This window comes from Nelusetta ayraudi, unplaced genomic scaffold (assembly GCF_046127955.1).
Source record: "Nelusetta ayraudi isolate G7.1 ecotype Tasmania unplaced genomic scaffold, CSIRO-AGI_Nayr_v1 ptg000059l, whole genome shotgun sequence".
NCBI classification, from domain to species: domain Eukaryota; kingdom Metazoa; phylum Chordata; class Actinopteri; order Tetraodontiformes; family Monacanthidae; genus Nelusetta; species Nelusetta ayraudi.
The window spans coordinates 1,744,397-1,768,179 of record NW_027466109.1 but is presented as its reverse complement, the minus strand read 5'-3'; the positions used below and the strand labels follow the sequence as shown (position 1 = coordinate 1,768,179).

At 43.0% G+C, this 23,783-nt stretch overlaps 3 protein-coding genes across 9 annotated transcripts in view; 2 read left to right on the top strand and 1 right to left on the bottom strand.

Moving 5' to 3' along the window:
• The window catches only part of LOC142897280 (semaphorin-4E), a 19,040-nt gene extending 9,962 nt beyond the window's left edge, over positions 1-9,078 (top strand). For all 5 annotated transcript variants that reach the window (XM_076039466.1, XM_076039462.1, XM_076039463.1 and 2 more), the window contains 8 exons: positions 68-178; positions 273-424; positions 612-784; positions 1,199-1,355; positions 1,469-1,691; positions 2,975-3,090; positions 3,235-3,445; positions 3,542-9,078. In XM_076039466.1, coding sequence (XP_075895581.1) covers positions 68-178; positions 273-424; positions 612-784; positions 1,199-1,355; positions 1,469-1,691; positions 2,975-3,090; positions 3,235-3,445; positions 3,542-4,284 — 1,886 coding nt within the window. In that variant the 3' untranslated portion in view covers positions 4,285-9,078. The remainder of the gene's footprint in view (positions 1-67; positions 179-272; positions 425-611; positions 785-1,198; positions 1,356-1,468; positions 1,692-2,974; positions 3,091-3,234; positions 3,446-3,541) is intronic.
• Positions 9,079-15,456, bottom strand: scamp4 (secretory carrier membrane protein 4). Of its 3 annotated transcripts, none has more exons than XM_076039472.1 (7): positions 15,366-15,456; positions 12,947-12,973; positions 12,661-12,789; positions 12,386-12,542; positions 11,425-11,526; positions 10,605-10,722; positions 9,079-10,442 (listed from the first exon to the last, which is right to left on the bottom strand). In XM_076039472.1, exons 2-7 carry the CDS (start codon positions 12,951-12,953, stop codon positions 10,254-10,256), a joined length of 702 nt encoding a protein of 233 aa, XP_075895587.1. In that variant the 5' UTR covers positions 12,954-12,973; positions 15,366-15,456; the 3' UTR covers positions 9,079-10,253. The 3 variants fall into 3 exon arrangements, with proteins under 3 accessions (XP_075895587.1, XP_075895585.1, XP_075895586.1); XM_076039470.1 differs by lacking the exon at positions 15,366-15,456 and adding an exon at positions 13,447-13,655; XM_076039471.1 differs by lacking the exon at positions 15,366-15,456 and adding an exon at positions 13,154-13,348.
• On the top strand, positions 14,462-23,783 carry chaf1a (chromatin assembly factor 1, subunit A (p150)). The gene is made up of 16 exons (XM_076039461.1): positions 14,462-14,770; positions 15,811-15,858; positions 16,168-16,784; positions 16,897-16,959; positions 17,038-17,282; positions 17,405-17,486; positions 17,566-17,634; positions 18,029-18,246; positions 18,534-18,702; positions 18,842-18,922; positions 19,656-19,751; positions 19,833-20,082; positions 20,976-21,138; positions 21,417-21,741; positions 21,854-21,938; positions 23,027-23,783. The coding sequence occupies exons 1-16, from the start codon at positions 14,707-14,709 to the stop codon at positions 23,140-23,142; spliced, it is 2,691 nt and encodes an 896-aa protein (XP_075895576.1). The 5' UTR covers positions 14,462-14,706; the 3' UTR covers positions 23,143-23,783.

Here is a 23,783-nt window from a genome sequence, read left to right as displayed (position 1 = left end):
TTTTTAGAACTTGTTATGATTAACAGACCTGAGGAATTTAACCTTATTACCTGTTCCGGTCTAACAGAAAGTGACCTGTATTCTGCTACCTCCATGAACTTCTTGGGCTCCGAGCCGGTAGTTTTGCGCAGCTCCTACCTGCCTCTCCGCACTGAGACTAACAGCAACTGGCTCAGTGGTGAGTTCCTCCGCAGTGACAACCGGTGTGATATTTGGCATAGTTTAGCTTGAATGAAAAAAAAAATAGTGTGTTTGTTGTTGTGTGTTTTCAGAGCCGAGCTTTGTTCACATGGAGCTTGTTGGTGAGAGTTTTAAGAGCCAGGATGGCGACGATGACAAGATCTACTTGTTCTTCAGTGAAAATGCCAAGGAGTATGACTTCTACAGCAAAGTTGTCGTGTCTCGAGTGGCCCGTGTGTGCAAGGTGCGTTTAAAAAAAAAAACAAGTCGCCGTCAGCCACAGGTCTGCGCAAACCACATTCAGGCTGCAGTGCTGTGCATTTTGCATGATCGAGGGTGAGGTATAATCAGCTGTTCTGCCTGCTGTTTGAGAGGAACGTCTGCGCAGTGTCGCATGATAAAGTTCTTTGTTTGTTTTTTTTGTTTTGCAGGGGGATATGGGCGGTCAGCGAGCACTGCTGAGGAAATGGACTTCATTCTTGAAAGCCCGTCTGGATTGTTCCCTGAGTGAAGCCAGTCTGCCCCCCATTGTCCAGGACGTCTTCCTGCTGAAGAATGACGACTGGAGGAAGAGCGTCTTCTACGCTGTGTTTACTCCCCCATCGTAAGTAGTCACAGTGAATTCCTGTAGCACTGTGGGTATGGAAGGAGCGTAAGTTTGCAGTAACATAAAAAGAAAAATTGCTGAACAGTCAACATTTGTTATAAAACTGTCTACATGATTTGAGATTAATCATGAAAAAAAGGTGTAATTTTTTTTCATTGATCAGGTCAGTCCTTGCAAGTGGACTCCTCCTTTTAGATTGATGAGTATAATTTTAAGTTAGTAGATGAAACCACAGCATGTATTAATATTTTGACATCATTGACAACAAATTATGTAACTCAAAGTTTTTTCTATTCAATTTCTTCAATAATCATATCTCATCCTGCTGCCTTCCAGACCACGTCTTGGGTGATTAGATACACAGATGGAGGAGGTTGGTTGTTTTTAAAATATGTTTTTTATGTGTCACAGGAGTTTGTCCCAGACGTCCTTAGTGTGCGCGTACAGTGTGTCTGCCATTCGGGATATTTTCAATGAGGGCAAGTTTAAGACATCCGTTGTGTTAGAGACATCCCACACCAAGTGGGTGATGCATGCTGGAGAGGTGCCAGTTCCTCGACCAGGAGCGGTGAGTCTGCAAACTATGCAGCCACAGGCCATATAAGATTTTGACAACTTGCAAGGTAGAGATCAAATATGATCCTGATCAAAACATTTTTTTTCCCTCATTCTTCTTCTCAGTGCATCGATAATGTGGCACGCAACATGGGGATGAATAGCTCTCAAGACCTTCCCGACAAAACCCTTCAATTCATCAGGGACCATCAACTCATGGATGAGGCCGTTCAGCCAATGACAGCTGGGCCACTGCTGGTAGTGAAGGGACCCTTGCTGACCCGGATTGTGGTGGACTGCATTATGGCACTAGATGGACAGAATTATAGCGTCATGTTTGTTGGCACAGGTAAGATTGAGCATACTCTGTGTGGGAAAGGGGAGGCGGGGGGGAATTTTTTTAATGCAAAGTAACCCATAAAGATACATTCCTATATTTTAAGCTTATGTTCAGGCCCTACCATAACCAAGGGTGACGAGACCAAGACAGACAGTGTTGAGCCAACTCAACACTAAAGCCAAAAGAAGCATTATGTACAACAGGACACTAACACTTGCGGGAACTGTGAAGCGAAAGCATCATCTTGGGTCGTGTCAGGGAGGTCAATGAGCATTTTTGTTTTTGTTGCTGACGCGACGTGCTTATAGCCATGCTAGCTAGCTAGCTAGATGTGGTGGCAAAAGTGGCTCGTCTTCTGAATGCAGGGTTGTCAAATGAAGTTACCATGTAGCACTGGTTTTGAGGGCTTCAGTTTATGACAAAAGACAATTGACTGAGGACCCAAACTTGTCGATACGATGTTGTCATTGCTCGCTCAACTTCACCAAAACGGCTGGAAATATGGAAAATAAGTAATCACTGTTTAGCCTGCCGGCATTCTTCCGGCTTCATTATGTAATGGGAGAAAATTATTTAGAGTGTTATCAATGTTTTCTTTAAGTTGTCTTTGTTTCTGTGGTGTGTTGGTTTGTCCAAGAAGACGTTGTATAAAAGTACAAAGTTCTAGAAGATTTAATATTGAAAAAACAAGCAATCATGTCCATGGATTTCCCGTTGTTTGGCCAGAGGAGCAATCCCAGTTGAACCAAGAAGGAAAGTCTCCCGGTGACCTCCCAAGGGAGAGGCCCCATATGGAGTTTATATGGGATGAACTCCTGTCCAATTGGCTATTGTTTGTTTGCAGGGAGGGGTCGTGGTTTCGACTTAACCCCTCTGATGGCTTCGGCCAATAGAAGCAGTTGGCGCCTGAAGAGTGTGATAGATGAAGGAGAAGGAGAAGGAAAGGGCACCTGGACAGGAAAAGGACAAACTCAAGGAGAAACGCCCCTGCCAACGGATGTGTTGGAGGAGGAAGAAGAGTCCCCTTCGTTTAACCATTTACTCATCTCAAACACTCAGCACTCACAAAAGTGCCCTCTGTTGAGCGACCACAGTCTCTTCCTTTAGTTTATTGACCACTGTCCTTCTTAGCTTTATTGTCTCACGAGTGCTACACATATTACCTGTAGACACCTCTTAATGTTCTGCAGCGCTGCAGCAGTTAAGTGGTTTATTAATGTATTTTCATTTTTAAATGGAGTTTTTACCCCAACAATTTAGATTTGTTCTTTTCTTTTGCCTTCTCCTGATAGAAAACGGCTATGTCAACAAGGCTGTGAACTACGGTGGGGAGATGTTCATCATTGAGGAGATTCAGTTGTATGAAGAGCCCGTGCCAATCAGCACCCTGCGCCTCTCTGAGAGCAAGGTAACGCAGAACAGGAAACGGTGGCAACGTGCTGTTGTCTTTTTTTGTGCAGTCTCGACTGTATTCATTCACAAGCTCTCGCTAGTCTGGTAAACTTAACTGCTAATATTTGTTTTGTTGTTGTTGTTGATGCGCCCACTTTAGGGTCAAATCTATGCAGGTTCAGAGTTTGGTGCTGTCCAGATGCCGGTCAGTAACTGCAGCCGCCATGCCACCTGTGTGGACTGTGTCTTGGCCAGGGATCCTTACTGTGCCTGGGACTTGGCCACCAAGCAGTGCTCCTCAGTCACTGGTGTATCAAATACTGCACTGCAGAGTCTGAAGGAGGGAGACTCCACTCAGTGCCCTCAGCCAGGTACATACCTACAAGACCTTTACTGGGCTGCCTTTCCAAAGGAGTGCCCATTATCCATACATTGGAAAACCTTGTTTTGTTGTGTTATTTTTACAGATCCGGTGATGGCAGTGAACTTGGTCCTAGTTCCAGGGAATAACATCCAGCTGCTGTGCCAGGCCCACTCCAACTTGGCGCAGATGCATTGGAGGCATTCTGGACAAACGCTTTGCCCTAATGACAAATACTACATCTACAACTGGGGCCTCCTCATTGTCGGTGCCTCTACATCGGACGCTGGCCTGTACATTTGTGACTCTGTGGAGCAAACAGCTGGTAGAATATACAGCAGGACTGTGACAGCTTATCAACTCCAGCTGTCCTCAGTGGGCAGAACCACTACTCCTAGTAATGGTTTCACAAAATTATTTGACTCTTATGGTACAAACACAACAAAAACCAGCTCGATCTCAAACCAGGATGGTGGGGACCTTTTGGCCGAGAGTCAAAGCAACAGGGTGACTGGTTTCGAGGTGGCAGTGATTCTGCTGTCACTGATGTGTTTCTCTCTGATCACGGTGGTTATTTGGACCTGGAGTAAAGGGCACTTACGATGTCTCAAGTTGGCACAGAGCACCAGCCAAAGTCAAGTGGAAAGGCAGTCTGTTGAATACATGCACATCCAGAACAGAACTTCAGAGAAAAGGCGCCATGGGCCGCAGTCCGTGAGGCCGCTCAATGCCAATAATAATCACTCTGCTGTTGACTTCAAAGGGAACGGAGGGCAACTCTCAACACAGATGCCCAACATTTCAACCCTGGATGGACTTGGCTATATAAATGATGAGTCAGAGATTTGACTTTGCTGAGGTATACATATATTGTAAGTTCAAGGCCCAACACACTGCAGCACTGATTTTCTTCCTGTGGATGAGCTTGGACACTGCAAACTCATCATGACATTTAAAGGCAGTGAATGTGATTTCAATGATCGGTTTTTATGTTGCCAACTTCCAATGTCACTCTTAGTTTATGTAAACAGATTGGACAGATGATCTACAGTTTGTCTTTAGATTTTTAACATGTTTTCTGTATAGTGTAAAATTGAAAATACATTCTGTTTAATATATTTTGTACAGCTGGTGTTTTCAAATAATATTTATTTGTTATTTGTCACAGAGAAGTTGTGCGTCTCTATTTGCACTTATTTCCAAGTGCATTTTTTGGTGGAATGGGGGAATTACAATCTGAATGTCCAATGTCAGTCTGGCTGTGATGATGTTATTTCAGAGATTTGGCTGATGCTAATTTTTTGCTAGTTACTATTCCATTTCCTCATAATCCCCGTAAATGTAATTTACTATCAAAGTAAGACGGTGTTTTTCAGGGTGGGAATGTGTAGTAAAGCCTGCCACGGAAAGTGTCTTTCCAAGATGTCTCCATCAAACAAAAGGGACTGGAAACTGACCTCAGGTCTTTTTTCTCATATTTTTCTTCCTCTTTTAGTTTGAGCTTGAACCAAATTGTAAGATTGTATCCCAACGCTGTGTTATGTGTATTTAGACCGTTCTAGAAAGCAGCGCTGAGGTCTGCCTTAATTTGCATCCTTACCTTGTCACACAGAAAAGAGCAATCATAAATTTTCCCACTGCATCATGGAGCTTGCTGAGACTTAACACAGTGTTTGTGTGACTCACTGGGAGTGTTCACTTTTCAATCAGATTCTTCTGTTTCAGTGTAATTTTTTTCTAGTAGATTGTTCCTATGTGGTTGTCAACTGCCTTGATGAGTCATGTGATATCCGAGGTGAACATTACACACACACACAGCACCTTTTAGAAGTGTTGTTTTCATTGATAGATATGACCCAACAGCTGGTGGGAAAAATAAACAACCATGTGATCTTGCAAAAAGAAAAAAAATTATACTATACTACTGACTTGTGTTTACTAGCCAAGAAAGTCTGAGGCAATAGTGTCAGAGGCAAACGCCCTCCCTCCACCAGTTTCCTGTGTTCTGCTTGAACCTTTGACTGGTAGACGAGCAGGAAAACAGACGTGACTGGCAATGAGCCAGTCAGCAAGTGGATCGACCGGAATCAGACCTGTGGATGTTGTCACTCAGGTTCAGAGCTGAGGGGCCCTCAGCCATTATTAGATGGGGTTATTGACGGAGACGATGAAAACACACAACTCTTAACTGCAGCTGGTTGACTCTTCGTCTTTTCGTTTTTTATTTTATTTTTATGATTTGGCTTCATCGCGAGTCGCGGCGATGAGAGTGATGTGTTTGTCAGTGCACATTTCACACTATAGCACGCCACGTTGTGAGAACCCGTGGTACACATACTGCTGTGCCTCATCAGGGGTGTCTCGATGTGCTTGCTGCAGGGCTCCTCCAGCTTCTTCTATTAGTTCATGTGCAGACTTTGAACTAGAAGTCTTGACTCTGCAACTCCATGAGTTCAGAACAAACAGCTGCAGCTATGTGTCTCCATCTGTACACTTCTATTTGTCACGAGTGCATTTAGTACGAGGCCAAACGACAACACACTGTATAGACATATAGGTGTGTATTCACTCAAAGTGTGTTTTTTTTTTACCTGTCAAACAAGCCACACAATCTTATCCATGGCCTGTGTCGATTTTATGGTTAACGCTAATGGAAAACAAAGCACAGCCTCAGCCAACTTAATTGCAGCAATGATGTTGCTTCCCAGCATTTGTCACATTTGCCACTACACATGCAATGTGAAATCACCCAGAAAGAGAAACTCCTTCCAATTTTGAAGTTGCGGTAATGCAGACATGGCTCTGATACATGTTTGGCCATGCCGGTTCTCAGCCAAAGGTGTTGGTTAAATGCCACACACGTAAACAACAATGTAAATAACCTCAGCTACTCAACAGGTGTTGTACAACAGGGGAGGAATGTGCCAGCTTTCCTCGTGATAACAATCTGTCGCTGTCATTTTGTTGCCTGTAAACAGAGGAGCACAATGTGGCGTGTATGTGTGGGAACATCTCAACAAACTGTTTTGGTGTTTGAGTTAAAACCAAATAACAGTTGCAGAAAGACACAGCAGCTTTGCGGCTCTTACCTTTGCCAGCCTGACTCTTTCTTATATTTGTGTGCTATTCTGGGGGAAACTGCCTTGATGGGTTGTGAATGAGGCCGTGCTGCTCGGTTTTGTCAAAACAAAAGGAAAGTCAGTTGAGCGTATATTCCAACTCTGGGGTGGCACACAGTGGGTTGTCATGATTGAGTGCATGGCTCATTCTGAACTGATTCCCCTCTTTGCTGCGTATACCCTGCTGTCCCAGAGGAAGCTGCTTCTAATCAGGAAACAAGCTGGAATGCTGGAGGAAGAGTGGCAATAGATGAAAAAAACAAAACATTGCAGTTTTGGATTCCTCAGTTTTCTGACTTTTCATAGGCAGGACACTAAGTTTAGGAAACAGGACAGCTACATCCACTGTGCCACTTCTCTTGCCTCGTAGTCAAGCTTTGGGAAGGTGGCACAAAAGTATTAAGTAGTAAGTACTCTTAAGAATATTTTATTGTATTCAAATTGAATACCTTAAGTGTGTAGAGAAAAGCCTTGGCTTTTGCCCCAAGTCTTCAAAGGAGAAAACACCGTGAAATAAAGTGATTTGTGAGTCTGAAGATCAGTCCGCGGCGCTGGGAGATTTGACTTGAGTTGCAAGTTCACCAGTGAAAACTAAAGGCCAACCGCTGCAGTTTCACAATGACATGAGAGAAAGTTTATTGTCAGCTATCACTGCTTATTTAATGGCTCCACAAGTCTAGGCGTAGAACCTGATAGGGCTCAATTTCTAATGAGGATATAGAATCTTCAACTGGGACATTAGAAAACATGAAACAACCCAAGAGGTCTCTGGACTGATATTGTAGTTACACAGGTAACCGCTGCCACAACAACACTACTGCCCCCATTAGCAGGGACCCCGGTTTGGTGTTAACTGACAAGTTGTGATTTTTAGCCAGGAAATGCATAAGGGTAAACTTCTGGGCTGCAGCTACACTGCTGTGCTATGGGGTTGTGACATGCCATCCCTGCATGCTATGACAAGACTCTCTGTCTCTGTTGATGCAAGTGTACCGGCGAGTTAATGAACAGATGCAGAATGAGTGCATGCAGAAAGGAAAACAAGCTGAGGTTTGCACTTCTTTTAAAACAGCCAGCAACAACTTTTACTTGGAACCAAAAGGGATTCGGCTTTTAAAAAGCGAAGTGTTCTGCAGCAGAATTTTGCTCTCTGACGCTGTTTATGTCTTTGTGTCTGTGAATCATTTATATGGGAGGCTGTACAAAGAATTCTCTTTGAAGGATTTTAGCTCACAGCGGCCACGAGTTTGTGTGAACAGGGAAATGCTTGATTGCATCCTTGACCTGCGGGTCATCAGCTCAACTCCAGGCAGATAGGGCAGTGTGTGAAAATATATGGCATGTTTTGTTTTTCTGAAACTAGGCTTGAACCCTGCAAAATGTGAACATAATCACAATGCATGTCTGAGGAACTGACTTTTTGGCACATACATCAGAGAATTTCCAAAAGAAGTATTTCTGGAAGCAGGTCCAAAATTGCTGTAATCCTGTTGGGTTTTGAGACTTTTTCATTGAGCGAGGATGTGTACACACGACCGCAAATGTTTGTGCTCTCAGTTCGGGAGTAGCCATGCCAATTGCCTCAACCACTTAAACACTACCAATTCTCCTCCCGTTTGTATTTCTGTGCAACGTTTGGTATACTTTGAGCAAGGACTCCTAGACAGAATGTATTTTGAGGACTATACATAAATATGTAAAGTATGCATACATATGAATGTTGCATTTCAGTCGGCACTTCACTCCAGTTTTTTGAACAATTATCAATGACAGCAAGTGTTATATAATTGACATATGTTGCATTGATGTGATGAGGGGGTGTGGTACGTTGATGCCTTAAGTCTGCATCAGAGACAGCTGGCAGACGAATCTGGGCTTTTGGAGTCAAACTGTCAACCCCAAAGCAATGATCACTGCTTCTCCTGCCAGTCTGACTGATGTGGAGAGTTTAGCCAACAGTCATTGTGTCTTGGTGCTTGGCAGAATACCAGTAATAACAGAGCTCACTTTTTTTGTCCGTTGCAAAAAATTACAGGACTGTAGCCTTAGTCCGCCCTGTTCTTTTTAGACTGTCATTAGTAGCAGGACTCAGAGTTTCTTCAGGTTTCATCTCAGTCTTCAGTGTTGAAAGTTGTCTCGTCTCAGTTATTCAACAATATTGCATGACTAACTTGCCATCATCATTAGCTATATATTGGTCCCAAAAGGGCAATTAATATAATATTGTCACGATAGTTGCACAGATTTTTTTTTTAAACGTGAATGAAAACAAACCACTTTTTAAACTACCTTTGTCTTCAGTTACATGCATTATTGGCTTTGTATCAGGGTTTTGCAACACATTTGAACCATCAAAAACATACAGACAACAGAGAAAGGTGGGAATAGATATATTTATTGAACTTTTTTTCACATGTCCACTTACACTGTTACTTATCAAAGATCTGAGAAAAAAAACTAAGATGTACGTTTTGGCAGTTGGCAATAAAAGGGCACTTTTGTAAAACAAACAAAAAACAAGACATATGGTCAAATTACTTTATTTAGGCCTGGACCAGATCACCTCAATAACAGCAACAAAAAAAAATAGATTTTTTTTTTTTTTTCAAAAAGCAATTTGGAATGATTGTACAATTTGCGTCAATATCACACGCATAACACAGTAGAAGTACATTCATTCATTACTTTCATTTTTCAAAGTCCTCCATTGTTTAGCTTAAATTATTTTGTTTACATGAGGTGAGTTGGTTTGAAATAGGTGGCTCCAGTTCAGTCTATCTGGTGGAAAGTGAGTGGAAAAAGAACACTGACAACAGCTGATAAGGGATGCTTCAACGGCCGAACACTGACCAGAATAAGCAAACCACGTTGCTTTGGGAATACAGACACAGAGAAATACTGAGTACAAACAGAAAATCTATTTGGGTGTGGCGCTTTCTCCACTATTAAAAAAAAAAGAAGAAAAAAAAGTATTTTATTACATCTGAACCCCTTTGAGAAATCAAGCATAACCATCACACACCAACACATATTTGAAATGTTTCGACTGAGGCAAATGTCCAGTTTGATCATAAAAGAAAAAGGCATTGTTCAAGCGAAAGACAAGCAGCTTGTTGTGCACATGCAAAGTCTGCGTGCAACATTAAGGCAAAATTTAAGACATTGCAGGCAGAAGCGGGCAAGCATAGAAATATACACAGCACGAGGTATCAAAAATAAATTGAGACTCCTGCAAGAATTCAAACAGCCTGCAATAGAAAACAAATGCTTTCTGGCACACCACATCTGTAAGCATGCAGAGTCTGGCAACACAAAAGACTAATTAGGTCCATAAGGCACACTTTCTTGCACTCTTTCTATAAAACAGTTTACTTTCTTTTTGACATTCTCTTCCACACATTTCTTTTTAGAAATGGAGAGTAGAACTTGTGGGTTTTTTTTTCAGTTTATTCTGTAGATTAAAGTTGAAACTGAAAGGTGCAGTTTGGACATTACCTTTCACAGCAAAGGTAAAGGCTCACAGGAGCATCAGTGAACAGAGCTCTAAAGTTTACTTTAAACATATCCTTGCTCAAAATGAGAATAATAATAATATTAAACAAGTTTGAATTTGTCAGGATTTAAAGTTGAAATTGATGAAGTGCATTGGTGACAGAATTGGTTAGTTGTCTGTCTCCACCCAGAGGCCACTCCAGGCTATTACCAGTGACTGTTGTCAGGGTAGCTGGGCACTGCGGTGGGGTACTGGGGCAAACTGGGACCCTGGGCTGTGTGGGCAACAGCGTTGAACCCAGCTTCTCGCACCGGGGCGCTCTTCCACATTCCGGAGCTCCACTCCTCCTGAGCGCGCTGCATGCTTCCGCCTCCGCCCCGATACATTCTGTGTACCTGGAAGGAAGGAAAGAAACATTAACAAACTATATCTTTTTTTTTTGTCTTCGACTCATGTATTTTTGAAGTGTCTCTCTCTCTCTCTCGCACGCACGCACACACACAAACGCAAAACACAAAACAAAACATGCAATGGTGTGTTTAGTGAGTTTCTCTTACCTTAATCAGAACCAGTGCCATTGCAACAGTTACTAGCGTGAAGAGCAGAGTCGTGATGAGCATCACGATAGCGGAGCCCACATTGCTGCTGAAAAATGTCACTGTGGCAATCCAGCCACTTCGCAGGAGTTGGTGAGGGTGATATGAGGTAGTCAAGTTAGTGGACACACCACACACACACACACACACAGAATGCAGCAGTACAGTGGGACCAAAGTTACTGATAAATGATGCTGTCAAGGAACAGGTGGCAAATGGCAGACTTGAAAACACACACTGCAATGACAGCGTCATGCTCTGGAATATGCCATTATAAATCAACCAGTCTTTGAAGCGTTCTAGAGGAAATGTACCATGTGTGAGGGACAGTTTTACTCAAGTAAATATTACAACAAAACCGATGAAAAACTTTAAGGCAATATAACATTTTCACTTCAAAAATACTGACAGCTAATCCACATGGATTTTAAATAACCCTGTTGCTAAGATGTGGCACTGTAATGACAGTCCAAGTTTAAGATTAGTTGTTTTGTGCATGACTGATAAATCTTTCGTCATATTTTGGACTTCTGTAAAAATGATAAATGGTGGAATGATGCCAGCAGGGGGTGCCATTAATATTTTTTCAACGCTTTTTTGGCCCATACATCATCGTCGTGGCTTTAATTCGGAGCCGACGTTATCACTTTGGACAAACACATGAGCAAGCCAGTGTTGTTTCACAAAAAAAAAAAACCCGTCATGACAACATTTTCATGGCAGACATAAACTAGCAGCCAAGAATAGTGCCGAATGGAGATCTGGTTCGCTTGTGACTCACCTTGTTCCCCATGAGGGGATGCCAATCGTCTGCAAGACGGCCAAGACGCACTGGAGGAAGAAGATGAAGAAGAAGGACATGAAGTTGAACGAGCTGTCGGCCCTGCAGAGAAAAATAAATGGAAATTTGCAGCACGTGGGTACGCTTTGGTTTAGGGATACTACAACCTCACACTTTTTTCTTACGATCACATCCACAAGAACAGCTTATTCCCATCCGCAACTGTCCTCATAAAGAGTTTCTGAGTCCCTCCCACACCTCCCCACCTATAGACAATATGCGTTTCATTCAAGCACCATTCTTGCACACACATTTCTTTGCACTTCGGTCTCATGTTGCACGTTTAATTTATTATTTCTGCTATTTTGTAAATTTGCAATTTGTTATTTTTATTACTCCTGTATATATATATTTAGTATAGTTAGCTGTTCTTCTTCTTCTTCTTCTTTTTTTTTTTTTAAATCGCTGTTGTTTTTAAGTGCCAACTACACCAAAACAAATTCCTTGTAAGTGTTAAACCTACTTGGCAATAAACGTGTTTCTGATTCTGATTGCCAGTATTGACTGTGGCGGGAAAATAAGAAAAGTGAAAAACGCCTATGTAAAGATATTTAAGTCAGCACATTCTTTTCAACAAATTGTCTTGCTGCTATTGAAAACTAAAGATTGGCCAGAAAATGACTATGTCATTTAAAAATTTAGTCAACTTTCTTTGTGTATATCACAAATAAGGAATTTAACTATTTCATCTGAGATGAGCTTGCATGTTGGTATACTTTGAGCAAGGACTTTTTATTTTATTTTAAATTGGCCTTTATAACTTTACATCAGGTGCTGAATTGTGTCATTCTCTTTGTTAGATGATAACTCCCATTCGGGCTTAAGGTAAAAAACAACAACAAACAAACAATATGAAATAGACTCCACAGCCCAGGGTTGAAACAATTCTGGCTAGACTGACCTGAAAGCTTTGTAGAGTGGCCTGAACCAGCAGGTGTAACTGCAGGGACTGAAGAGAATGAGCCAGAGGAGCGAGAAGCCAAAGTTGGTGGCACTTCCACCTCCAGCCCACCAGGCAATACAGGAAATGACATTCATGCACAATGTGGCAGAATACACTGCAGCGGAGAGATGGTAGAAAGAAGCGGAGAAGAGAAACCATGATGTTCCATTCAGCTCCTACAACAGTGGAATCACAACACCCACACCCCAAAACAATAAAAGCAGAGCACTCACTCATCCAAAGTTGGTAGACTCTGCGGACTAATAGTTGATGCTGATCAGGAATTTCCTCCTCAATGTTCTGGTAGAAGCATGGCTTTATTTTCACGATTTTGGGAAGTGGGGGAAAGTTGTTGGCGCGTTCTAAAACAGGAAGGAAAGAGTGGGAGCCCATTTGTAGCTGTACAAATCAGTTTGAAGAATATTGCATAATATTGAACATATGTCAGTGTCTAAAAAAAAAAAAAAAAAGGCTGAAACGCATTTACAAGTTCATACATAGACACACAGAACGTCTTACCTGTCATGTTGAAATTCAACTTCTTCCCTGCGGAATTGAAATATTAATATTGACGTTAGAGAGAAAAATGGTTAAAAAGAAGAATAAAAAGAACAAAGGCTTTTTCTGGTCGTTTTCAGCCAGCGAATTTAAGTTAACTGGTTAACATGCCGTTAGCCTCGTATCGAACCTCTAAACGAGGGGAGCAAATGCCACAGGACTACTTACAACCACATTAAACTTTTATGCCAGGCACCGATTCATGCGTGAATGCACACTAATTACACCATGTCGGTCGTTATTTGTAGCTAGCAGTATGGTAATAGTTCTAATTCACTTATTGAGTTAGTCGAAGACTTGATAGCAGCTAACCCGCGTTAGGAGGCTTTGCGGTCCAGTGGTATTTAGAGTGTCATGTCTCCATGGCATTACCGCTATTTTGAGAAAACAAAAACGGCTTGTTCAATCAAAATCGCAAACTAAATCGTGGGGGTGATAAAACAAAATGCTGCAAACATTACCGTGTCAATGTTTATCTCTTTGCTTTCCCGTCGACAACGGCAGAGTGTCCCGGACGAAGTCAGGATGCGCTCTTCGTCTCATCGGACAAACTGCGCCTGCGCTGGAAAAGGCAGCACGTGTAGTTCCGAGCTGTGTACAGTCAACACTGTAGGCCGCCCAAAGAACAGCAGTTCCCAGAATTCACTGGAGCGGTAAACGGGAAGCGTGTGACTCCAACATGACAACTCTTGCGCTTGATAGGGATCGTCGTTCCTACTCCACCGACATTTAGGAGAAAGTACAAGTAGCGTGGATTAAAAAAAAAAAAAAAGAAAGAAAGAAAAGAAAAGAAAAGAAAAGAAAAGGAAAAGGAAAAATATGGGGAATCATTTGTTGTCATTAAATTATAACGATTACTAGTGATATTTTCCACTGAAGTGAATTATTTTACGTCATTGTGTAATATAATGCTTACTAAAAAGGTGTCACGTTCTCACAAGAACATCATTTTATGCGATTTTGTAAAGGGAGATATGGGTTCTATGGCCAACCCACGTTAAATCGTGTATTGTAATCCGCATAAGTAGTTTTGAGTGGGTTTAGGAGACATCTTCCAAAGTTCATATTTCCTTTAATTTTACACCCCCTTTTAACATGGCATCTCACTCTTGCCAAGTCAATCTTAGCGGCCAATCATAGAGCTCAAACCATCCACGAGAAGACGTGTGTCTCGTGCAACTCAATTTATGTCACGGAGTGTCCCGGAATAGGCGAATGAAAAGTAGTTTTTAATTAATTATACGATGCACCAATAACACCAAACAAGTGTATTTATACTGCATATTGCAGTTCAACACAGACATTACGGTGATCGACACAATCAGATAATACGGGACTGAGATACAATTAAATGAGTTCCACCGCAGGTTGAGCTACAAAAGTGTAGTGCAGTTGAACAAAACAAGCACCTCTGGCGGAAGTGAGCGGTCCGGTTTTGACCAATCACCGGCTTCTTTCGATGCAAGTGGCACACTCCCGCCAATTCCGACTGAGGAGCGCGAGGCAGGCAGCGGGCAGACGGAGGGACTATGTCAGGCAAAGCGCAAAGGCAGTGCTGCTTTGTGTCTTGCGTAAAATAAATCAGGAACACATGAAACTGGATAAGGGCGATACGGTTTAAATTTATACCTGGGTCTTCTTGAGAGTAAAGCAGACCGGAACGGTGTTTTTTTCTTTCCGGAAGGTATCGCTATCGAAAGGAGCCTCAAGTGATTGTTGGGATGTTGGCGGCGGAAACCCCATCCATAGACGGACATTTGGCAGCTTCGACTCCGCGCCGGAAAGGTAAGGCTGGTTCCACGGAAGGCAAACTTCAAAACGTCTAGTAGCTACTCCATACACCTGTTATCACACGAACGAAGTGTATTATTGCCGATACACTCGGTGTCAACAAAACGTTTTGCCCAATTGCGACATGGTTAAACCAAGGGTAACGTGACCAAAACGAGCGTCTTTGGCGTTAGCTAAAGTTAGCTAATGCAGTTTTTACGTGGTGTCTTAGAATGACGACGAAGCGCTGCCGCTTACTTTCGTTGACCATCTCGATATTGCTGCCAAAATGACCCTGGCACATGCGCTACGTTGTCAAATACTATGTTAAATGATAAATGGTAGTATTCTGCTAAAGTTAAAAGCTATGCCACAAAATGACATGTTTAAATTTGGAACAACTGTGACCCTTGAACATATAGGTCTTCAAGACCGTACCTTTGTGGCTACCATCTTGTTCTGCTCCCTCCCGGTGCTTTGTTAGGTGCTTAGCATCGAAGCTAAGCTGTAAGGTGAGCAGCGCACAGGCCAGCGGCTGTTCATTATGATCAGAGTTTGCGATTTAAAGTTCAACTTTTCCAGCCAGCCAGTCTTGAGCTGTAATACTCACCGTCTCACAACGAAGCCTTTTTGATGTCGTCAAACGAACACACATTTACTCCCCCTAAAGCTAGTGGCGACGTTTTCGTCGCATTCTTGGCCATGCATCTGTTGCTTGACAGCCGTGTTGTTGGGTGGCTGCACTTGTAGGACCAGAACCGGCCTGCAGCTCTGCTTGGCGGGAGGGCAAACCTAACAGCTATTGCACTCAACTAACTACTACTACTACTACTCGTGTAACTTTAACAACAAAAGTCGTTACCAAGCAGTTTTGTCGTTTAATGCGGCGTCGACTGTGTTTACTATTGCATGAGCAGTCTACACCGGATTTGTGCACACAGATTAGATGCATTCTGCGTCGTGAGGAGTCAGGAGTTCCATTTCTAATTGTTGTAGAAGACTGTCATAGTGAGCATCCACCCTGAATTTGTCCCCTCCCCCTCATTTCTTTTCAGCCATGGATTGTAAGTCAAGTAACAATGTCAACAAGAAACTTATCCAAGGTAAATGCGCATGTCCAGTCATTTCTTAATAACTGAATGTGAATGAAATTTAAAGGAAAACTTGCAGAGTTTACCCAAACCACTGCATTGCTGATTCTACACTTCAAATTGGTTATTCCTCTGAATTAATTCATCAACCTAACTTGTATATCAAATTGCAATAAGTTTGTTGTAATATATATTATTTTCGGCAAATCTGTCAACAATATTATTTTGTATGTCAAATTTGATATCAAATTATTGTTGTGATTGTTAAATACTCTGATTATTTGAATAATGTCATAACTTTTTCCTCTCCCTTGGCTGCAGCTCGTCTACCATTCAAGCGCATTAACCCCATGCCTAAAGAAAACCAGCCCCCAAAGCGTCACTGTGCACATTCCTGCCCAGAATCAGGAGTTATCGATGGGGACAATGAGAATGAGTCCTCTGCACACCCAGTGCAAAGTGGTCCACCCTTGGTTAATGGACGTGGGCCACTTGATTGCTTCCTAAGCCGAAGGCATCCTGCACCCTCCCATGAGAATGTAATTATTGATCTTACAGCTGAGGAAAGTAGGTCTCCACTAAAGTGCCTTGTTCCACCTGCTTCAGCCTCCCTGTGTCTTCCAATAAAAGACAAGCACCAAGGCAACGATCAGACTGTCTCCTCAGGGAAGGATGATCACACTCCTGAAACTCTAGAAACGTCAGGAGCAGAAAAAGATGATGTGGAGGAGATGGAGGTGAACAGTGGCAATCAGACAGAATCCATTTCGCACCTTGACTCAACGCAGGATTTAGAAAGTGAAGCAGAAGAGCAGAATGAGTCAGGAAATGTCTCCAGTGTTGGGAACAAGTCAATGCTATCAAATTCGTCAGACATCTCTTCACCTGAAAGTTCCCCTCAGAAGACTGATGACCCAACGCCAGCCTCCACACCTACAGTACGTTAAAGATGATATTGAAATAATCATATTTCAGGGCCATGGTATTTAGACAAAATGTCTAAATGTACTAAAAATAAATCATTAAATAAATTTTCTCCTCTCTTTATAGGAGCCAAAGACCACCCCTAAGATACCAGCGGATCAGAAAAATATTAAGAGACGCTCACTGAAGGTGACATTTTGTATGAATGGTTGGTTAAAGTTTGCTGTAGGCAAAAAGAGTGCTGGCTAATCTGTTGTTGACTTCTAGAGTTTACAGGAACAAGAAGAGAGGCTTCGGCTACAACAGGAGAAACAGCGGCAGAAGGAAGAAGCTAAAACTGCAAAGGAGAAAAAGAAGGAAGATGCTCGCAAGCTAAAGGAGGAGCGAGAAAGGGGAAAACGTGAGAAAAAGGAAAAAGATGACCGCGAGAAGCGGGAAAAAAAGGAGAAGGAGGAGAAAGAAAAAGCAGAGAAGTTAAAAGCAAAAGAGGAGCAACGTAAATCAAAGTTAGAGTAAGTAAAATTGTTTAAACTTTTTTTTTGCAGGTTTTTGGTTCCACTAATTTGGTGTGCTTTCAAAGATATGCACAAAATAGATTGCGATTGGTGAATATTTTGCTGCTACCTTATTTCAGGGCAAAGCTTGAAGAGAAACGCAAGAAAGAAGAGGAGAAGCGAGTGAAGGAAGAAGAGAAGCGGTTGAAAGAAGAGAAAGACGTAAGTTCAGCTAAGGTGATGTCATTTTACTGTAACTCTGCCACAGCAGCTTCATTGACAATGTGTTTTTTTTCCCCAGCGTATCAAAGCAGAGAAGGCAGAAATTACACGGTTTCTACAAAAGGCTAAAATCCAACAGGCTCCAAAGGTGAGAACATCTCATAATATCACATGTCACAGTACGGTCAGGCTGAAGTCATTATTAAAACCTGTCGTCTATATCTTTTTATGAAGTGTTTTTGGCAAGTCATTTTAACAGGCAGTTTACTGTAATGCAATTCAAGTGGGTCTCAGTCTTAATGCACCAACTTCACTGAAACTTTGAACAGACTTTTGAAAGTGTGCATGAGGAAGTTTGTATTTCTTTATTTATTTTTAAATGTCTACATTCAGCTTCTCTAAAGAGGCAATTTGGAAAAAGCAAAACAAAACAAGAACTCCAAAAATCTTGGACTTGCACAAGTGTGGTTCATCTTCGACAGCAAGCAGCAGGTTCGGTGTCGCATATACAGTCAGTGGAACGTGTCATTTTCTCCTTTCAGACGCTCGCGCCTGCATGTGGCAAGTTTGCACCCTTTGAGATAAAAGAAAATGTGTCTCTGGCACCTCTGTGTCGGGTCCAGTGTGAGGAGTCGGCCCTCGAGGAGCTTGACCGCTGTCTATTAAACCAATCTGACGATGGACACACACTGAAAGACTGGATCGGGCAAAAACCCCGCCGGTCGGGGCCCACCAAACCCAGACAGTCCAAGTCCCTGCGGTGAGTCCAACATTTATTTAATAAAATTATTATTGTATTTTCCCTACTGGTCTTTTGCCGGTTACACAGCCACGTCCATTACGTTTTGTATTTGTCACAGAGATTGTGTAATCCCCACATCACTTGCAGGATATATAGTATGTTGTAAATATAAAATAAAGAACTCGTACTCTAGTCTAGACTAATGACCAGGTTACACAGACAAGCAAAACAAAATTCTAGTTTTTGTTCTCCTTGTAAACAAACCACAACTTGAATGCCTTCACCCCTGTCTGCTGTGTGTCCAGTGAGTGTATAGCAGTAGAAGGACCCAACACGGACAGCGTGCCTGATCGTAAACATTACGGACCCATGAAGCTCTTAAAGTTCCACGCAAACTACCGTCCAGCGTACTGGGGCACCTGGAGCAAAAAGAGCTCTCATATCTCGCCGCGCTGTCCCCTAAGACAGGATAAGGTAAAGCAAAGTTGCATTAGTTCAGAGGGTTCAAGTCATGTGTAATCTTAACCGTACACCTCTGACAAATCTTTCTACGTTCAAGTTTGACACGTGTCATTGTCTGACTATCAGTTCAATATGATCTTTTTCGCTTCAGGATTTGTTAGACTACGAGGTGGACAGTGATGAGGAATGGGAGGAAGAGGAGCCAGGAGAGTCTTTGTCACACAGTGAAGGGGTGAGTTTCTCTAACGTCCCACTTATTGTCACGTCCCCAAGCATGTGAAGTCTGTCCTCCACATTTGGCCCGTACGCTGAGGGAGCAGCAGTGGTGTTGTACTCGAGAAGCATTGGGTGATTCCCGATGGCCAGTCATTCATGCTGAGTGCCAAGCAAGGACAGAATTGGAGCAGTATTCATAGCCTTTAAGAGACATTTTTGTTGTTTCATCTGCATTTTGGGTCTGATCATGGTAGAAAAGTCAAATAAATGAAACGCAAAAGCCTAATAGATTGGCTTTCGTCCAGGGGTGGCCAAACTTTTTGACTGGTGGGCCACAATGGGTTGACAGAGGAGCAGGAGCAGATGGATGGAGTGTTTGGGTGACCCACCTCATGAAAAAATGTATCATGGGATATGTAGAAAACATGTGCTTTAGGTTACAGCAAAAAAAAGTGTCTTTGAAGCCCCACAGTGTTCAGCTCTTTATTGGAATGAATCTTAAAAGACGGAAAAAAATGGATGAAATACAGCTACTTTATGACATGCTATTAATATAATAGAATTTATTTTTCTTTTGCCCATGTCTGCATTGGTCAAAACGTTTAGTGTCTTTTAGCGTGATGGTGTGAACAGAAGGCTGAATATTGTTTCCTGGAGATCTTTTTGATCTATTACAGTGTCAATGCTGAAATGTGTCACAAACAAGAGGTGATCATGCACGCTTTAAGACCTAAAACTGTTCTTTTTAGGAAGACGAGGAGGAAGGAGGTGAAGATGATGATGATGATGGCTTCTTCGTTCCCCATGGCTACCTCTCAGAGGACGAGGGCGGTTTGGAGGAAGAAGTATTGAATGCTTGCCTTTCAAAGCAACCTAACTCCCGTTCTGCCATTTGAGGCGCTAATAATTCACATATCACCCCTCAGGACGGCGGTGACCTCGAGAAACTGAAACTGCGTCAAAAACTGAAGGCAAGGGAGTGGGACGAGCTAATGTCCACAAAGAAGAAGATGAAGGTGCTGGAGCCAGTGGTGAAGGGCTGCATCTGGGAAGGACGCGTGCCTAGTCTGCAGCTGTTTCAACCTTACAGCGTGTGTCTGATCGAGCCTTTGCCCAAGGCGGACAACAGTCCAAGCCAAGAGGATCCGTCTCAGCGCAGTCGGCGGGAGGAGCAGCGTGAGTGTTTGCGTTAAAGAGTAGCCTGTGGCCTGGAGTTGATCATTAATTCTGGTTTCCTTGAACATCCATTCACTACGAGATGCATATCTCAAGTGTTGTTCAGCAAAACCTTTGGCCGGTAGCAGGTTTTTTCAGAAGCAAATGAAACTGGTTAATTGTTTTTCCAGTTCTGGTGCGGGGGGGGGGGTCAATTTCTTTCAACAAGTGGTGCGTGGAGCCGTCACCACATCGTTGAGCTTCAAACTGCTGGAGTCATTGGCTGCGTCTCCATTGCAGTTTTATCGCAAAATAAAAGCCCTATTTCTAAAATTTCGACAAAGTACATTTGCGATTTGCAGGTGTTTCCATTGAATGGTGCGAAGCGCGCAAGTCGCAATTGGGACGTGATTTGAAGAGAATTATGTTACGATTTTGTTCACGTTTGTTTGCTTTCAAGAATGGTTATTATATTTTTCTCTTTGATTACTTCCATCTCCTCCCTCGTCCAAACATAACGCACCATTTTCACTTGAAGTGAAATGGTCACATGACCCGTGCATCTTGTCCGCTGATGTGTAAATGCGAAAAAGTGTCTCCATGACACTTTTGCGATAAACCTCTATCGATATGTCTGGAAAAACCACCTCATGAGAGCGTAAAAACCTTTTTGAGAGGTTTTTGGAAGTTTAGGTGTTTCCATTAACAGTTTTTTTTGATTGTGATATTTAGGTTTTGCGCAATTCTAGGGGTAATGGAAACACAGCTTTTGTCTCGTCCGCGACGTCTCATCTATTGTGACACAGCTAGTCGTCAGTATAGTTTCCCGATTTCCATTCAGCGTGTGACTCTATGTGACCAGGGCATCACCCGTCCGTCAACTGACTGCTCCTTCTTTCCTTTCCTCCTCACAGTGCTCGGCCAGCTCTTGCCCCTGCTGCACGGCAACGTCAACAGCAGCAAGGTGATCATCACAGAATTCCAGGAGTTTTGCCGTCAGCAGGCGTCCTCCTCTTCCTCCCAGTCGCCCCCTGACCGCTGCAGTCCGCAGAGCTCAGGAGAAAACATTCCCACAAGGTGAGGCATCGGTAACAACAGACCCCCAAAATATATTATTATAATATAATATGTTATTTGAAATGTTGACTCAGATGCCAGTACATTTCAACATCTTCATATTGAATGTTCACTGCACAAAAGTGATGTCTGTTTCTTCCGCGTGAGCGCTTGTCCATCACCAACATTGATCACAGAAGATGAGGAAGTCAAAGGGAGGCTCGGCAGTTTAATCTAAAATGGTTTGGCCGGTAAATCTCAGCACAGTTGAAATGATTTTCCTCCGTCTGTTCAATCAGGATACAGGTGAAGCGCCTCATCAAGGAGCACGCTGTGTACGAGAAGCGCCCTGCCTACAGACGCTGCTGCTGGTACGTGCACTCGGAGGTTCTGTCCCGTTTTGGCCTGGAGGCTCTTCCTGTGCCCTGCCAATGGACCTACCTCACTGCTGGAGCCCGAGAGGAGTTGCGGGAGGAACCCCAGGCAGCCACGGGCTCTCAGGGAAACTCCCCGACCACCCCGCAGACCTCCTCCTCCACCACCCCGTCGTCCTCCAACAAGAGGAAAAGCACGGGCAGCATGTCCATCACCAAGTTCATGAAGAAATGTACTGACCGGGACAAGGTAGAGGAGCATGATTTTACTACTTATTTCTTTTAAAGTCAATCCATTCTGGCAAAAAAATGAGTGTAGGTAGAAGTTCTAATTTCACTCAATTTCATATCTTGTTTTCCAGACGGACGCCGTGGAGGCAGATGGTTTTCAAGCTGACACTGAGGATGACGACGAGTTGGACTGTGTCCTCATCTCCGTAGAGAGTGGTGAGTTAGAGAGGGTGGTAAAAGAGGTCCGACTACCACTTTTTGCTTCATTATATACAAAAACTGTGTTGTCAGACAAGCAGGAATATCTTTTAGAGGCCATTTACGCGAAGCCTGTGGTTTCACTGAAACCGCACTGACCCAAACCGTACTCTTTTGAAAACGCTCCTCAGGGTGGATTTAAAAAAAAAAAAAAAAAACTCTGCCTGCCCAGATTTGTGTAAATGCCGAAACTGATCTTTTTTGGAAACGCTGATGTCACAGTTCTAAACCCCTTCCTCTCCCCCCGCCCTGCAACCTGAGCGGCCGTGAGGTGCAGACGACCACTCACAACAACAACGACCACGTCAGGCAGCGGGCTAACTGCTACGAATGATCAGCCTGCAGTCTTCCCATTTACCTCCACTACAAACCGCAGACAGTAGTGAACAATAATACACAGTGCTCGTGGATCGATCGTGGATTGTGTGCAAAGTGAAAATAAACACAACAAAAGCAATTTGCAAACATCCTGTTTTTTCACTTTTTATTGATTTTCTAGGCAGGAAACCTAAATGACATAAATGTTAGAAAACTTTTACTGGCACGACTCCCAGTCAACCTTAACATGGACCTTTTCAGGCTTGTGTTAAGTAACTCGAAGCAGAAGTTCAACTCTGTCGTTTATCCACACCGTCTTTTCACAAGCGATCTTTCTGTTCTCTGTGAAGCTAAATGTTGTTAATGTGCTACCGCTTCTTTAAACACGGTGCGCTTCAGGTGTTCCTCTTTTCCAGCCTCAGAGAATAAACTTGCGGCGCCACACCAGGCCAGACATAGGTACTACATCATTTTCAGTCATTTCCAGCGTATTCGTGTAAACTGGAATTTTCTTTTTTTAATACGGCTTCGTTTAAACTCACTTTTTTTTTCTTTCTTTTTTTTTTCCAAGTACGGTTTCGAAAATGTGCGGCTTCAGTGAATCCCGTGTTCCTGTAAATGGCCCCTCAGTCTCTTCGATTTGTGCCATTATTCTGGCTTCCTCCTGCATTCATTCTTACAGGCTGAAGGTCATTGTTGTATGTAAGACCTCAAATGTTTTCCTGTAGACCCGAGCGGAGAGAAGAAGACCTCCAGCGGCGGAGACTGTCTAACTAAAGCCACGCCCCTGGATTCAGCAGCTCTACCCGTCAGCAGCGCAGCCTCGACACTCCCCACTGCCTGATGACACGGCTGACAGTCTCCCCCTGCCGAGCAGTCCGCCGCCTCCTCCCTCCTGGTTCTGGACCCGAACCAGATCAAAGAGATCTTATCGAAAGGAGTCAGCTGTCATCTCGCCTTGTACAATTTAGTTGTTAATATAAAAAAACAAAACAAAAAGCAGGGATTGGTTATCAAGGACGTGGGGGCTGTGCAGTGCTTGTTAATTTTGTGTAATTTTGCGTTGAGGTGCACCCAGGCATGCGTGACACAGCACAGGCCCCGATGGAAGATGGGAGCGCAGCAACGGCAACAACAGGGAAGATGAGCAGAATGGACATACCCGATTTTCAAGAGAAGCATCTACACCGTCGAGATAAGCATTGCACATGGTTTTTGAAACGTTGTTCATGGCGCTGCGTGCTGTCTAGTAAATGTGTAAATAGTTGACCAAAAATAAAAGTTTTGTGGGGGGAAATAGGAGGCTGAAAGTCTGTCTGTACATTTCCCTCGAATTCCACTGGGTGCATTTATTCTGCAAAATCTAACGTTGACAGCTCACTGCAGTAGTCGATAGACCAGTGTCATGTTTTATAAATATGTATTTTTCTGTACTTTCTTAAGAATACTTGAACAAGATAAATTCATTAAACGCAACTAAAAGTA